The sequence below is a fragment of the Neomonachus schauinslandi genome, chromosome 11 (assembly GCF_002201575.2).
Source record: "Neomonachus schauinslandi chromosome 11, ASM220157v2, whole genome shotgun sequence".
In the NCBI taxonomy this organism is placed as follows: domain Eukaryota; kingdom Metazoa; phylum Chordata; class Mammalia; order Carnivora; family Phocidae; genus Neomonachus; species Neomonachus schauinslandi.
Genome location: NC_058413.1, coordinates 56,606,020 through 56,621,464, shown reverse-complemented (window position 1 = coordinate 56,621,464; position 15,445 = coordinate 56,606,020). Strand labels below are relative to the sequence as shown.

Genomic DNA, 15,445 nt, shown 5'->3' with positions numbered 1-15,445 from the left:
GTTTTCGGTTTTGCCCACTGCTCTGTCCCCAGGACGCAGGCCGATGTCTGGCACGGAACGGGCACCCTGGTCCCCTTTGTGTCTGAGTGCAGGATTGCGGAAGGGGCGCTTCTCTCACCTCCTGGCCCCCGGGGTTTCTGATTCGGTTTTATTTCACTGAGGGGAATGGTGGTCCTTTCTGAGATTCATGGGTTTCTGGGAGAATCTGCAGACTTTTGGAAACGGGGTAAAGGCGGGAGTAGAAAGTCCAGAGCTCAGTGTTAAGTGACTCCCCAGAAGGGATCTGAGGGGCAGACACCTAAGCGGGATGTGCACGGGGCTGGGGAGACGCAGGCATAGAGCATGAACAAGAGTCCCATGGACTCAGGGCCTAGGGACGTGACTGGGGTTAGACGTTAATCGGGGGGCTCGATGACCTGGAAGAACCGCAGTCCCCATGGCTCGGCTGGTCCCTCCAGCAGCACTGGCTGGGGTGGGGCTGCCCAGGGCCACCTCAGGAGGCAGACACTAGAGTCAAAGGATGGAAATTTGAGGGTTGGAGACAGACATAGGATGCGGGTTCAGATCACTGGAAGGAGGTGGTGTGGGCTTCCACCCTGAGATAAAGCACTGTCGTCAATAAACTGTGACTAAAAACTTCACACTTCACCAAACTGGTTTCCAGGTCCCTCCAACAGAGCTAGCATGCTTCCAGCAGTCCCAAAACAGGTTTTCTTTCCGAGGGGCGGTGCTCACAGAGACAAAGCAGGGGCTTGCAAAGCCTCCCCTTAGCCCTTGCTTGTGTGTCACTTTGGACAAGTTCCCCTACCTCCCTGACACAGACCTGGATCAAAGTCCTGTGTGTCACAAACGGTGTGACCTTCAGTCTGCACCTTGGCCTCTCTGGGCCCCAGCTTCTCTGCCTGTAATGTGGGGACAACACTAACTACTCACAGGGTGCTGTGAGGAGTGAGGGAGGTGAGAAATGTAAGTGGCCCAGAAAAGAAGATATAATCAAGATCAAATGTGCACTGTTGTGTTCCAACTCTGTGCTCCAAAACTCCCTCAAGAGCGAGCCATTTCTGGGGACCCCAGGGTCTTTTGCTTGGACCTCTCCACAGTTCCTCAATAAGTGGGTTCTAGTCCCAGGGTCCTGGGGAAGAAGCCTCAGAACAGCAAGGTTTGTGGAGAGGTCCCCAGATGCCCCCAGGTGCTCTGGAAAGGGAGGAGAGGGGGCAGGAGGAGAAGACGAGGTTCTGTGATCTTCCAAGACTGCCTCAGACCAGGAGGAATGGCTGAGCCTGGGAGGGGTGGGGTGGGCTGGGGACCGGAGGGGAAGAGGAAAGAGTGGGGAAGAGCCCAGTGCCACACCTGTCTCCCAAAGCTGCCACCCTGTGACACGTGGGCCTCGGGGTGGGGACTGCTGGGCACGGGAGCTTCTGGCCCCTGGGGCCCCACTCTGGCAGGGGCCCCACGCTCGCCCGGTCAGCAGCTGGGCCACAGTGTTGGCCTGGGGGTGGGGTCCCGGCCCAGTCCATGGGCTGAGGGCACAGGCTGCTGTCCAGTCACACTCCCTGCCCCGGACATTCCAGGCACCCTGCTCTGCTGCAGTGGCTTTTGTGAATGTGGTTTGGAAGTCCATGAGGCACTGGGCGGCAGAGGGATGCCAGACACGCAGGAAGGAAGGGAGACTCAACCTGAAGACCAAATGTGGGAGGACATCGGTACTAGGCAGAGAGGAAACTGAGGGTTGAGAAGAGGAAAAGGAGAGGCAAAGGGATGGCAAAGCTCGGCTACTCGGGGGGTGGGGCGGGGGGTAGCCGGCACTCTCGGGGCCTGGAGCACCGTGGGAGCCACGACCTGAAGGTGGTGGTCAGGTACACCACGGATACTGTTCCAGGGCCTAAGGAGGTCTGGGATACTAGTCGCAGCTCCGGCATACTCTGCCTCAGGGTGAGTCACCCCCACCTCTGAGCTTCAGACCCCCAGCTGCAAAATGCAGAAAATATCACCTGCCCCTCCTACTCTGCAAGGTTATCAGCGGATCTGACCAAGTCGTCCTGGACACAGAGGGGTGTGCCAGAGCCTGGTGGAAGAAGCAGGCCTTGATACCACAGACAGACTCAGGGGGGGCAGAGGACGGGGGAGACCTGGAGTAGAGTCCTGGCTCAGCCCCTGGCTCACGGGGCATGCTGGGCAAGTCTTGCCTCTTTTTCTAAGACTCAGTTTCCTCCTTTAAGAAACAGAGATACTCACAGTTCACACAACTCAAGAAACAACAAAACAACAACAAAAAACTCAAAACCACTCCACAAGCCACTCCACAAAAAAACCCCAAAAAACAAAAAACAAACAAAAAACCCACACACTCCAAAACAAAAAAAAAGAAGAAGAAGAAGAAAAGAAAAAGCCGGCCCTTTCCCCAAGCCTCAGAGCCACAGGGGCCAAGGCCACAGCCCAGCCCTGGGGGCCACTGAGGCCTGGCCCGCCATCCACTGGCCCCGGACTTGGGTCTTTTACCTTTACGGAAGCTGCCGACTGGCGGAGAGTGCCCGATGAATAACCACAGAGAAACTATAACAGGAACCACAGTGCAGGGCGAGATGGGGTTGGGGGCAAGGAGAATGTGGTGGGTCAGAAAACAGAGGGCAAAATCCACCAGGGAGAAAGGAGAACCCTTGGGGCAGAGGTCTGGGCTCCCGGGGGCCCGGGGCAGTGCAGGCACCCGGACAGTCACGGAGGGACTCTGTCCTCCCCGTGAGTCCCTCTGAGCACCCTTCAGGAAGCCCTGGGACAGGAGGAAAATAGGAAATGAAGAGGCATACAATCATGCAGGAAACCAGTCTACCAGACCACCACTCTAGGGACAGAGGAAATGCCGAGGATGGGAAATTCTGCACCCCCCGTGTGGGGCCCGGGTCTGGGGCGCCCACGCCCTCTGTGTTTGTCTCTCTGAATACCCACATCCATCCGTGTCCTTGAGGCTGGATGTGCTCCCTTCTCCCAGGCTCCCTATGAGTTGCCAGAGGTTCAGCAGGGGGGCCCTCCATGGTAAACTGTGTCCTGATCAGGCTGTGTTCTGTGACCCCTCATGGCACCCTTCTCCGGGCCTGGCCCCATCCACCCCCCCCCCCCCCCCCTGCAACAGGAGGACCAGACGGGAGGACTGTGGAGGTCCCCCGGCCTCCTCCTGGAACCACAGCGAAGCACTGCCCTCACTCTGCGGCCAGAGGAGCTCAGCCGAAGCTTCTGGACAAGGGTGGGCCTAGGCACGGGCCTGGCTTCTGGGGGCCCTTCCTGCCCAGTAGAGACCCCGCCCCGACGTTACCATGGCGACGTCGGCCTGGAAGATCTGCTTGATGAACTTGTTTCTGGAGGAGTGGACCAGCTGGATGATGTCTCCGTGCAGGGTGTCCCGGTTCTTCTCCAGGAAGCCTGGGCAGTGGCAAGAAGCGGTTGGTCACACCTCGAGAGTTCGGGCAGCCTCCACCTGACAAGACTCATCCACTCCCCAAATCCACAGTGTCTGAGCCAGGAAGACCTTCAAACTTCGCTTAGTTCAACCACATCCACTTTACAACAAACAGAGCAGCGGCTTGCCCGAGATGACAGAGAACGCGAGAGGCAAAGCTGGAACTGGAGCTGCAGCTCCCTTCCCCCACAGCCCCCCTTCCAGACCCGTTCAGAGAGAAGGGCCGGAGGCCTCAGCCCCAGGGAGGGCAGGCTGCCTTCCTTGGGGAGCCACCCAGCATCTGCACTGCCAGCCTTAGTCTTTTAAATAAAGGCATCAGAAGCCCCTGTTGAGTGTGTCACCTGGGAGAGAATACGTGTTGGACTAGTACAGCTAAGAGTAAAGGAATTTAAAATACCTTGTTCTTTTTTTTTTTTTTTAAGATTTTATTTATTTATTTGATGGAGAGAGACACAGCGAGAGAGGGAACACAAGTAGGGGGAGTGGGAGAGGGAGAAGCAGGCTTCCCGCAGAGCGGGGAGTCCGATGTGGGGCTCGATCCCAGGACCCTGGGATCATGACCTGAGCCGAAGGCAGACGCTGAACGACTGAGCCACCCAGGTGCCCCAAAATACCTTGTTCTTGAACAGTGTGTTGTGTTCTACAAAGTGCCCTCACAGCACTGATGCTCACAACTCCCCTCTAGCTAGGGGGTGGGCAGGAATTATCTTCCCCATCCCACAAGGGAGGAAACCAATGCTCAGAGAAGCTGAACAAGCTGCCTAACATCACACAGCAAGCCATGGGCAGAATTGAGACTTGAACCTAGATGCCCGGCACCAGCCCAGGGAGGCTCCTCTACACCTCACAGACCCCCAAGAGGCCGGCCATTCCCAGGCACTGAGGAGTTAGGAACTGGTTAATGGCGGGGCGTCAGGGGGTGGGGTGTCTTGCTAGGGTGGGGCAGAAGACAGAGGGGCCTAGGGCTGGGGAGGCCTGATGAGGAAGAACACCACAGAGAAGCAGCACCCTTTCCCCCAGGACTCAGGCTGCCCGGGCTTGCGGACAACATAGAGACCCAGTGCTGGGCTGCCCACCTGGTGTCTGGGGACGGGGGAGTGCCAGGAGGCACCCAGCAGTGGAAGGGTGGGTTTTGGAGTTGGGATGGAATTGTGGGCTCTAATCAAAAGTCTATGACAGACTCACTCTGGGACCCTAGGATGGTCCCCTTCTGGCCCTCGGCTTCCTCATGTGTCAGATGGGAATGACAGTACCCGTAAACTCTTGCTTTGCTTCAGATCACCTAACACCACCTGATTCATAAATAAAATGCTGGATTAAAACAGTATTTTGTGAGCCAGGAAATGCTGACAGAATTGTTGAAAGCAGCTCAAAACTGGTTAGTGACCTTAGGCAAGTCATTTCCCTCTCTAAGCCTCAGTTTCAAATCCATAAAGTAGATAAAGCCTTATGTTCCCTCCAGATCTAACATTCTATAATTTTATAACTTTGTGCAGAGTCCACTCAATTTTCCCATCTGTATCCTCAGCAACAGCGTGAGGCCTGATACAATCCTCTGTTATTCCTAAGAACAGACACATTGGTTTGCCCGAAAGTCCTTCAGACTTAATGTTGGCTTCCTTCCTTCTAACAGCAAGGTTGGATCTCACAATCCAATAGTTGCGGGAGGGCTGGGCAGGCTTCAGATTCCATCCCTGCAGCATGGCTCACTGATACACCGTCAGCCTTCTGGACAATTCAACAAGGAAGTACGAAACCAATGGCTCTTTGCTTGTTTGTTTTGAATTTCCCTGGCCTCTGACTGCAGGTGAAACCCTTGGAGGCTGAACACAAGAGCTCAATATAGAGAGACACGCGACAGCTGATGCCCATCCAAGGCAGCCCTTTAGACCAGGGTGGTGGGGGCTGAGTCGCAAGGGCAGTCTGCAAGAATTCCAAGTAGGGTAACCCTGACTCTCTTCTTCACCTCTAGCTTTAAAATGAACCCAAATGCACATCCCAGAAGCATGGGGGATGCATCCCCTTCAAAGCTCACACTTGGTCTTGGCTGCTGAGAGAGTCCTAGTGGGTCACGGGACTGGGTCTAGGCCTGGCCTGGTACCTAACAGACAATGTCATGGAAAGACAGGTAACTTTCCCTTTTGAGCCTCAGCTTCCCCATCTGTACACAGGAGCACTGAGCCCACCCAAAAGAATGGAAAGCAGGGACTCAGATACTTGAAACCCATATTCACAGTAGCACTATTCACGGTAGCTAAAAGGTAGAAACAACCCAACTGTGCATCAAGAGATGAATGAATAATATATATATGAAATTCTGACACCTGCTACAACATGGATGAACTTTGAGGACGTTATGCTGAGTGAAATAAGCTGGACACAAAAGGACAGATACTATACGATTTCACCTATATGAGGTCCCTCGAGTAGTCAGATATATATATACACAGAGAGAGAGAAAAAACAGAATAGAGGTTAGCAGGGACTGGGGGAAAAGGGCACATTTTCGCTTAATCGGTACTTACTTGGGGTGATGGATTGGCGCTGGAGATGGCCAGTGGCCATGGTGGCACAATATAGTGAATGTACTTACTGCCACTGAATTGTAACTTAAAAAGCGTTAAAACAGTACATTTTATATTATATATACTTCACCACACTTATTAACATCTCTAAAAGAGGGGCACCCAGAGGTGCCTGGGTGGCTCAGTTGGTTAAGCATCTGCATCGGCTCAGGTCCTAGGATGGAGCCCAGCGTCAGGCTCCCTGCTCAGTGGGGAGTCTGCTTCTCCCTCCCCCTCTGCCTTCCCACCCCCACGCAAGCATGCTGTCTCTCAAATAAATAAAATCTTTAAAAATAAATTTAAAAATAAAATAAAATCTCTAAAAGAAAGAAAGAGCACTGGGCCCAGTGTTTCTTAAGGCCCCTTCCCGCTCTGTGCTCCAGCCCCCAGCCCATCCCGGGAGGGAGAAGGGCAAGGGCGGGAGAGGGCGCAGGCGAAGAGACTGCAGCCCCAGGTAGCCCGCTTGTACCTTGGCTCTCGTAGTAGACGACGCCTGCAAAGTGGTTGATCCCAAACTGAGTCTCATAGTTGTTCTTGGGGGGGATGTAGTTGGAGTTCAGCTTGTGCTGGGAGTTCAACTTATGCAACATGGTGGTGTCTGTGCCCTGTGGGAACCGATGGCCGTGCTCAGCCCCCCTCTGCCCCAGGTCTTCCGGCCCCTGCTGCCCCTGGCCTTCGCGCCCCCTCTTCTGTCTTTCTCAAGAGCTCCCTCCCTTTATCTGTATCCCACACAGGAGCTCTCTGGGCCTCCACTTCCCTATCTATTAAGTGGGTGGATTGGAACTACACTACCTTGAGCATTCAGTCCAGTTTAGAAAATCTATTTCCCCACAGTGAAACTCATGGGAGAAGTAGCTCTCCCACTCCGAGACACATCCCAGGTCTGGAGCACCTGTTCCGTGCCAGCTACGTGCTTAGATCTCCATCGTCTGGTCCAGGACCCCGTGTACTGCAGGTGATCCCCAAATGTCAGGTGAATGCACCTGCACTGGCCCCAGAGCCACCCTGAGGCACATTATCATTGGTCCCATTTTACAGATGGGGAAAGCTGAGGCTCAGAGCATGAGGGGATGTTTTGCACAGGCGCCCAGCAACGGGCAGGCGCACCTTGGGGAACTTGCTCTCCTCGTCGATGAGGGAAATGATGTTCATGGGCTTGTTGGCGATCATGTCCAGGGCGTCCTGGTTGTCGGTAAACTCGATGTGCAGCCAGTCGATGCTCTCCAGGTCGTATTCCTCTTGCTCCAGCTTGAACACGTGCCGCACGAAGAACTGCTGCAGGTGCTCGTTGGCGAAGTTGATGCAGAGCTGCTCGAAGCTGCAGGGGGCACAGGGGACGGGTGAGGGGCTGAGCAGGCCAGCACGTCCTTGGCCACGCTGTGCCTGGAGCAGGCTGACAGGCAGGCACAAATTCCCTGGCAGAGGGCAAGGGCCAAGGCCCTCGGGGGCAGCGGGGGGGCATGAAGAGGGATACAAAGTAGTCAGGGGAGAGGGGAAGGGGGCTGACGAGATTTAGTAAGTGGCCTCCTGAGGGCCAGCATCTCTGAGTCACAAACCCAGTGCTCTCCCAGGTGACACTTCACATAGTCATTGTGGGTGTTTGGGTGGACGTGGGGGGCTTTGAGACATCCAAATGTTACAGAAATTGAAGTGACCTGCCAGGGGTCACACAAGCAGAAGTGGGGCAGGGCAGGGGTCTCCAGCCCCGGGATCCACCAGGGCCTGCTCCTTTCATCTGTCCTTGACCCAGCCCCCAAGAATGACCCTTCAGGAAGTGTGGGACCCCGAGCGTGGCTCGGCCTCACCTTGCACCTTGGACACTGGGGTGTGCACGACAGTGTAAGAGCCTTCTCCCCAGCAGCTGGAGGGGACGGGCCGGAAGGGGAGAGAGCCCACCAGGATGACCGGAGGCAAACTCTCCCACAGCCCGGCAGAGCGTGCTCGTAGCCCGCTCAGTGTAGTTTAAAGCAGAGGTGTGACACCTATTCTGACCATGTTGTGGAAGAAAATTCCCACAGAGCAGAGCCCCTCGTGGTACCTGTTCATAGCGAAGTTCTCGAACCCAAAGATGTCCAGGAGGCCGATGGACCTGCGAGAGCTCTTCACTTCCTGGGAGGGGGGCTTGTAAATTGCCGCATTGATCTTGTCCACAATCCACACGAAGAGCCGCCCGTAGATGCCCTGAGAGGTGGCTGTGTCAGCCACTGGGCCCACACGCCCTCCCAAGGAGACGGGCCAGGTTCCTGGACTGTCACGGCTTCGCTCAGCCCCTCCCGTGCTGTTTGAAATCCCCTAGTCTTTACTCAAGCTGTTCCCTCTGTCTTGGAGCCCCTTTCCTGTTGGAACAATTCCTTACTCCTTCTCAAAGCTCTGCCAAGAAGCCTTCCCTAACCCTCCTTTGGGCTCCCATCTCTCCATCTACCTCTGTCTCCCTATCAGCTCTGAACATCTTGAGGGTCCCAGAACCCAGCACAGAACATGGTGCAGGGCAGGGGCTCAATGGCTGGCAAACTCGTGAGTGTGGAAACAGGAAGGACTGGGGCCTTCTCCCCCTGACCCAGCCCATCTTCAGTGTCTTCTGGGGCTCTCCCAAGCAGAGCCCCAGAAAGACCAGAGAGGGTATCCTCTGGGCTGGGAATAGCACAGCAGACCAAGTGCCCCAACAATCTGACCCAGCATGAGGCCCATGGGGCTGGAAAGCAGAGCAGGCCAGGGAAGGGGGACCTGTGGGGACCGGGGCTAGCAGGGCTCCTGAGGAGCACAACACTCAGCCCCTTGTAGGAGGAACAGAGCTCAGGAGAAGGCACTCTTGCTCAGCAACGCCCCCCAACGAGCCAGTGGCCAGAGCCTGGGTCCAAGGGCAGACAGGGGTCAAGGCCCAGACGTCTTTCTGGTTCCATGGACTACTCAACTCCTGCCTGTATCAACAAGGGGCGGCGCGAACCCCTCCACAAAGGGCCCACCTTGACAAAGGCATCTCGCACATCCAGTGCCTGCTCCCTGCTGAGCGGGGTGGACACAGTCTCCCCACGGGTGATGAGGGTACGGCTGGTCAGGCAGTTCATCAGGTCCGGGGGGTTCACCTGGTGGGGCAACATCCGGCTGCTCCCCCAGCCACCCCCTTCCCACTGACTCTCCAGGCCTGGCTCAGACCAGTCCCTCCACTGAGAGTGCCCTTCCCCACAGCCTCACAGCCAGATCCTCCCCAGGCACCACACCCCACCCAAATGCTGCCTGGAAGGACTGCTCTCTCCTTGACAGCCTCCTCACTGCCTCCCCCGGTCACCTGGCCCTCCCAGGACTGGCTCAGACTCTGGCTTGACTCATCCCAGTTTTCCAACCCAGGGCAGAGCCTAGTAAGCCTTTGCTGAGAGACTGACACACCGACTCACCCAGGGTCCCCTGCGCCCCACACCATCCCCAGGGACAGCGGGGCGAGGGCGGCGAGGCTGCCGGCCGCCGGGCTCCACTCCTCCTCTGAGACCTGTGCCCAGCACAGATCCTGCACATGGTTCGTTCTCCATATTGAATTTCTAGAACTCTCCCAAGCAGAGCCCCAGCCTCCAGGTTCCCACACGCCCAGCCCCCTGAAAGAAACTGAAGCAGCCATCGGGACAGAAGGCTGGACGCTGACCTCGAGCAGGGATGCGGCTGTAGCCAGGGACGGGGAGAAGAGGACCTCACAGGCGTCCAGGTTTTCAAACGTCCGGGCTGTTACAGCAAGGGGGCGCAGGGTCAGGCAAGCGAGGGTGGGTATGGGGTAAAGGGGCAGGCTAGGAGGGCCCTGCTCTCGGGGGGTCTTCCTGTCCACTGCTTCTCCAGGTCAATGTATGTTTGATGGATGTTCTCCCCACGAGCTATGGGCACCGTGAGGTAGGAACCCCATATGGCCGGCACCCGGCGCCATGCCTGGCATCCAAGTGGAGACACTGGCCGTCATGGCCCTCTCCCCTCACGCTCCTCCACCCTGGACTCCCAGAGCTCTCGGCGGCAGCCCTGGCTCCTATGAAACAGGGTTTGTAGCTGCTGGGACAGAAGCTGAGCCACAACACCCCCCGGACAGCTAGGTGTTGTGCTGCCCGTGAACCCAGGGTGGGGTTGGGGCGGGGGTGCACCATCGGGGCCCCTCACCCTCATACTGCAGGTTGCCCAGGTGCAGGATGGCAGCCAGGAGCTTGGAGATCTCCCAGTTCTCCGTGTCGGTAAACATAAGCACCTTCATGGCCGAGCGGATGTTGGCGTACTCCTGGCTGTCCTCCCGGCCCTCACAGGTGATACAGTTACCCTGGCGGGCAGAGGTGGGAGAGTGGGGTCCAGGAGGACATCAGCAAGGCCGTGGGGACCCCCAGAGAGGCAGTGGTTGGGCTGAAGGGCCCCCTCTGCCAGGCCAGGCCAGTCTGGGGGGCCAGGCACTGACCTCACCGCAAAAGCACCATGACTTCTCCAGAAAGTCTAGAAAGCTCCTGGCTAGGGCTTTTAAGAACACACTTCCCACGCGTAGGGACCCCGGGTGCCCCTTCTTCCCAAGAGCGAGAGGAGCTGAGTCGCTGAGACCAGGCCTGGCCCATCCCCTAGCCTGGCAGTCACAGCACCCAGGCCCTACTCTGCTCCCGCCCCCCGCTGGACAATCTCGCTCAGGGACTCACCAGGGGCAACCAGGGGCAACCAGGGGCAGCCTGGGGCAGGGGGAGGGGGAGGAAGGGACTGCAGGCAGGCAGGGCACCGACAGGGGTCTGCCCCAGGATGTGTGCCCGTGAGCCATGTTCACGTGCGTGTCACCTCCGGCAGCTACAGCAAGTATCTGGGAAGCCCTGCACACCTACAACACCCACGTCCCTCGTGTGTCCTGTGGCCTGGCCCGGCCCAGCTCCTGACAACCAGGCAGGGATTCTCCCCAGGACTAAGGAAGCTGGTCCCCCCGCCGAGCCCGCCTGCTGTGCACTCGGACCCCATGCATCTGATGCTGGGCGGCAGCAACGGCCCTGGGACCCTCTTCTCCTTGGTGGTCAGGCAACAGCAAGAGGCTGGCACCGGGGCTCGGGGCCCGGTGAGCCCCCGAGGCTGAAGCGGCAACAAATGAGCCCTCCAATCCTGGGGGGCCTGGCAGAGGTCCCGGGCTTCACGTCCTCAAAAACTGAACTAACACAGCATGTGTGTGCGGGTGGGTCTGTGCACACGTACACACGGGCAAGTGTCTACATGTCCCTGGGTCTAGGCTGTCTACACAGATTGAGGAACATGTGTATCTGCGATGACAATTCATCTAGATGCTTGTGCAGGTGGGACGATGCCCAAGCGGGGGACAGGCCTGACGGCATATATAAGCTCAGAGTGGGCCGGGGCAGGTCAGGGGATGAGATGGGGGTGGGGGATGCCCCCACAGAGGATCCGACCCACCAGGCCTGGAGCTGGGGAGCGGCTGGGTGGGTTGCCCCCGACCTCGCTGGGATCGGTGTCCCCCCCACTGGCTGCCCCGCCCGGGCCTCACCATAGCCAAGTAGTTATAGTCCGAGGCCTGGCCCAGGCCCAGCTTCTTCTTCTGATCAGCACTCATGCCCTCCAGCATGCAGTAGAACACATGGTAGTTTCGTTCATCGGAGGCCTGCAAATGCGGGCACAAGGTGTTGGGGGATAGAGGCAGGGGAGGCATCAGCAACCCGACAATCAAGATGAAACTCAGTTTACTATTTTAACAAACAACTCTGATCCAAAAGCCCCTGGGGGCAGCTTTCACGGTGAGAATTCAGGCACCGCGGTGAGCGGGCAGCGGCAGAGGACGATCCAGACCGTGCAGCCCCCACCCTCACCCGAGGCTGGGGGGTCCTGGGCAGGTCCAGCTCTGCCCTGGGCTCGGGCCCACCTGGCGACAGACACGGGACTTCTCCAGCAGGTACTGCTCGATCTTGGCGCCCTCGATGGCACCCCGCTTGTTGAAGTGGATATCGATGTACTTCCCAAAGCGGCTTGAGTTGTCGTTGCGGATGGTCTTGGCATTCCCAAATGCTTCGGGGTGGGGAGAGGGTCATGGGCAAGGTCAGCACCTGCCCAGCCCCCCCCCAGCACCACTCTTCGAGCCCTGGCCCTACCTTCCAGGATGGGGGTGGCTTCCAGCACCTGCTGCTCGATCCATGAGTGTTGCCCGCTGATGGCCGCCAGGAACTGCAGGATCAGCTTGGTGCTCTCGGTCTTCCCTGCCCCAGACTCCCCGCTGCAGAGGAGACCCAGAGAGAGGCAGGGCCCATCATGGTCTGCATGGGCCTCTCCCTACGGGGCTTCAGCCCAAGCTGCTTCTCCCACCTGCACCTTCCCCCCTCCCCAGTCTGTAAAATAGGCCAACAGTATGGACCTTTCAGGGACAGGAAAGCCTCCAGGAGTTCAGGGCTCGGCCAAGGCCAAAGGTACTTTCCTTCCCCTTCATTTACACACACACACACACACACACACACACACACACACACACACACACCGTGCCCTGGTCCTCATCTGCCATAGAGCATGGCATATATTGATGCTAGATCAATGCTTTGTCCTAATACCCTCTGCCCAAGAGAGAATAGGGGACTGAAATGTCACCTGACTCTAACTTAACAGGAACCAGTAATAAACAAGGTTGGCCTCAAAAGCTAACAAGAACTTGGGCAGCATTAATAGAGATGTAAGGCCTGGGAGAGGGGAGGGGATTCTCTACATGATGAGGCATTAGCAGGAGCTCTAGGGCTAAGCCTGGAGCTCCGAGCTGGCGCTGGGCCGCCCACCTGATGATGCAGCATTGGTCACGGCTGTGGCGCTTCATGTTGAAATAGCAATTATCGGCAATGGCAAAGATGTGGGGGGGCATCTCCCCGATCTTCTTGTTGGTATACTGGCGGATATGCTCTGGTGAGTAGATGGAGAGCAGCTGGTAGGGGTTCACAGCCACCAGGATGGAGCCTGTGTATGTCTGTGGGCAAAAAGGGATGACGAACTTGCCACTTCCCATGTGGGAGGCTCGGACTCTAGAAAGTTCTCAGGCTCTGCCCTGCTCCATTCCTCTGGAAGGGACAGCAGTGGCTTTGGAGTCACGTGGACCCGGGGCCCGAATCCTGACTCTCCGAGAGCTGGGGGTGGGGCCTTCAAACTAGCATTGGGTCTGGGTTGGAGTATGTGCTCAGTGAGGTTTGATGAAGGGAGGAAGGAAGTGGGGAGAGGGGGAGGGTCTCTAAGCTTCCATTTCCTTACCTTTATCCGTTAAATGGACATAATATAACTGTTTCTAAAGATGAGGAGGTGGTGAACTTTAAAAGCCATAGCACACTGTAGGTGCTCCTCAAATGCTGGCTCCCACTTTTGCCTCCAAGCCCTGCATCCCAGAGGTTTGGAGTAATATTCATAAACCAGACCATTCCCAAGCAGAGGCTGGGTTGGTCCAGGGGGAGTAGAACCAAGCCATAAAATGCTGAAGAGGCTGGGGCATGTGGTTGGGGGGCTGGGCAGGCCCCAGTCTCTGCAGCACAGCCCCAGGGCAGAGGGGCCCCTGTGTTCTGGGGGACAGGGCACCTCCAGCCATCCTGGTCAGCACAGGTACAGGGTCCCAGCACACCTCAGATAAACTTCTAGGGGCTTTCTCTTCTTGGGCTCCTCCGTTGATGCACAAGATTTCCTGCTGTGAGCCTGGGGCCTTGCCACACAGGGGCCAAAGCTATCTGGCCCTCCTGCCACCAGGGCCGAATAAGGAACTCAGGGGTTACTGCTCCCTCTGCCCGCCCCTCCCCACCCCAGCTTGAAAAGGTCAGGCGCAGCCTGTAATTGGTGAGGGATGGATGGACATCTGGGCCTGGAGAGACTGAAAACAGATGTGACCACACAGAGGAAGCAACAGCCGTGTCCATTGCCTCCCACCAAGGGCACAGAGCATCACCCCAGAGCCAAAGCCATGCCCAGCAGCCTCGGCCCAAGGTGGCCTTGCCGGGAAAGTGCGGCCGCCAGCACCACATTCCAGGGGAAAGGCCCAAACCAGGGCCAGCTGTGGCCATGCAAAACAGCCGTGGCCTCAGCAACCCAGACCCGGCTCTGCCCGCCCCGCCATTTACCGCCCTGCTCTGGGCCCTGGGGGACGCTCCTCGGCCACCCGGGCTCTTCCTCCGAACAGCCCATGCCAGAGGCAGCTGAGCCTGATGGCGCTGACCTTCTGACTGTGCAAAAGCCCAAGCAGGGAGAGGTGCGGTGGGATGGGGATGCAGGCTGCAGGGAGAGGCCAGGCTGAGTGCAGACTGAGAGCTGGAACCAGCTCTGCCATACTCACCCGCCCTCCACAGTTGGTCTGAGGTTGGAAAGTGGGGAACAGGAGAAGAGGGAGCTGGTCAGTGGGGAATGGGATAGAAGGAGGTTCTCTACCATCAACACCCCACACAGCACAGGGCTGGGCTAATTTCTCAGATCAGAAACCACGAACCGCCAGCCCCAGGGTACCTCGGCCCCATGACCTACAGCTCAGCCCTGCCTGGCTATGGGAACCAGCTGGCCGCCCGTCCCCATGGGAGGGAGTCAGCCCCAAAGAACATCTTTTCGGCAGATCACTTTGCTTGTCTACACCTCAGTTTGCTCATCTGTAAAAGGGGGACGGTTAGCACACACAGCCCTCCCCCAGGGTTATGTGAAGATTGAAGGGCATAGCCTTTGGCATGTGCCTGGTTACAGAGTAGTTGTCCTGACATGCCACCTTCCTTAATAAAGTGACACCAAACCACCTGGTCTATGATCACCATGTGGCGTGAGGTGGGCTCCATGCAGTCATTCAAGGACCCTCCACAGAGATTGGCGGGGAGGCCGACAGCCACATCCTGGGGGCCAGGGAGGGAAAGCTTGGGCTGTGGGAGGCAGGTGGGGGTGAAGGGAGAGGGGGCGTGAAGGCTGGCCAGTGGGAATCAAGCATGGAGGCGTGAAAGGGCATGGCATTTGGAAGGTCTCTTGGAGAAAGGTCATTTTGGCAGCTGTGAGAGGATGAGCGGTTGTCCCGGAGGCTGGAGGTAAAGATACCACTTGAGACCTAATGAGCCAGTCAACGGGGGCGGTCGGAGCCAGACAGGGGTGGCCCTGGGAGCAGGCTCGGCAGCCACGGGCAGGGCTAGGCAGTGCCAGAGAGGATGCGCTGAGAAAAGCTGCAGGAAGCCTTCCTGGGGCGGGGCCTGGACCCTGCTCCCGGGGCAAAAGGGCAGGAGCACACACCTACCCGCTGGATGCCTTGCTGGGCACAGGAGCCCGTGCTCCTCAGCAGGCCTCTGTGAGGGCTTATACAGCCCTTTCCAGAGGCGAACTCAGCCTCTGGGAAGCAGAGGAACTCCAAGATCTCACGCCAGAGAAGCAGGGGGCTGAATAAAGGGGGGCGCTGGCACCCAAGCCCAGGCCTTGCCTCCCCACGTGGGCTTACCCAAACCCCAGGAATTTTCCCCAG

The 15,445-nt window shown here is 57.6% G+C and overlaps 1 protein-coding gene across 3 annotated transcripts in view; it reads right to left on the bottom strand.

Moving 5' to 3' along the window:
• MYO7A (myosin VIIA) overlaps positions 1 to 15,445 on the bottom strand; it is a 64,572-nt gene that overhangs the window by 39,711 nt on the left and 9,416 nt on the right. For all 3 annotated transcript variants that reach the window (XM_021704595.1, XM_044919835.1, XM_044919836.1), the window contains exons 3-13: positions 12,771 to 12,955; positions 12,102 to 12,223; positions 11,876 to 12,018; positions 11,504 to 11,617; positions 10,147 to 10,300; positions 9,650 to 9,726; positions 8,979 to 9,098; positions 8,054 to 8,196; positions 7,123 to 7,333; positions 6,485 to 6,620; positions 3,308 to 3,414 (exon numbers count right to left, since the gene is read on the bottom strand). In XM_021704595.1, the coding sequence (XP_021560270.1) occupies positions 3,308 to 3,414; positions 6,485 to 6,620; positions 7,123 to 7,333; positions 8,054 to 8,196; positions 8,979 to 9,098; positions 9,650 to 9,726; positions 10,147 to 10,300; positions 11,504 to 11,617; positions 11,876 to 12,018; positions 12,102 to 12,223; positions 12,771 to 12,955 (1,512 nt within the window). The remainder of the gene's footprint in view (positions 1 to 3,307; positions 3,415 to 6,484; positions 6,621 to 7,122; positions 7,334 to 8,053; positions 8,197 to 8,978; positions 9,099 to 9,649; positions 9,727 to 10,146; positions 10,301 to 11,503; positions 11,618 to 11,875; positions 12,019 to 12,101; positions 12,224 to 12,770; positions 12,956 to 15,445) is intronic.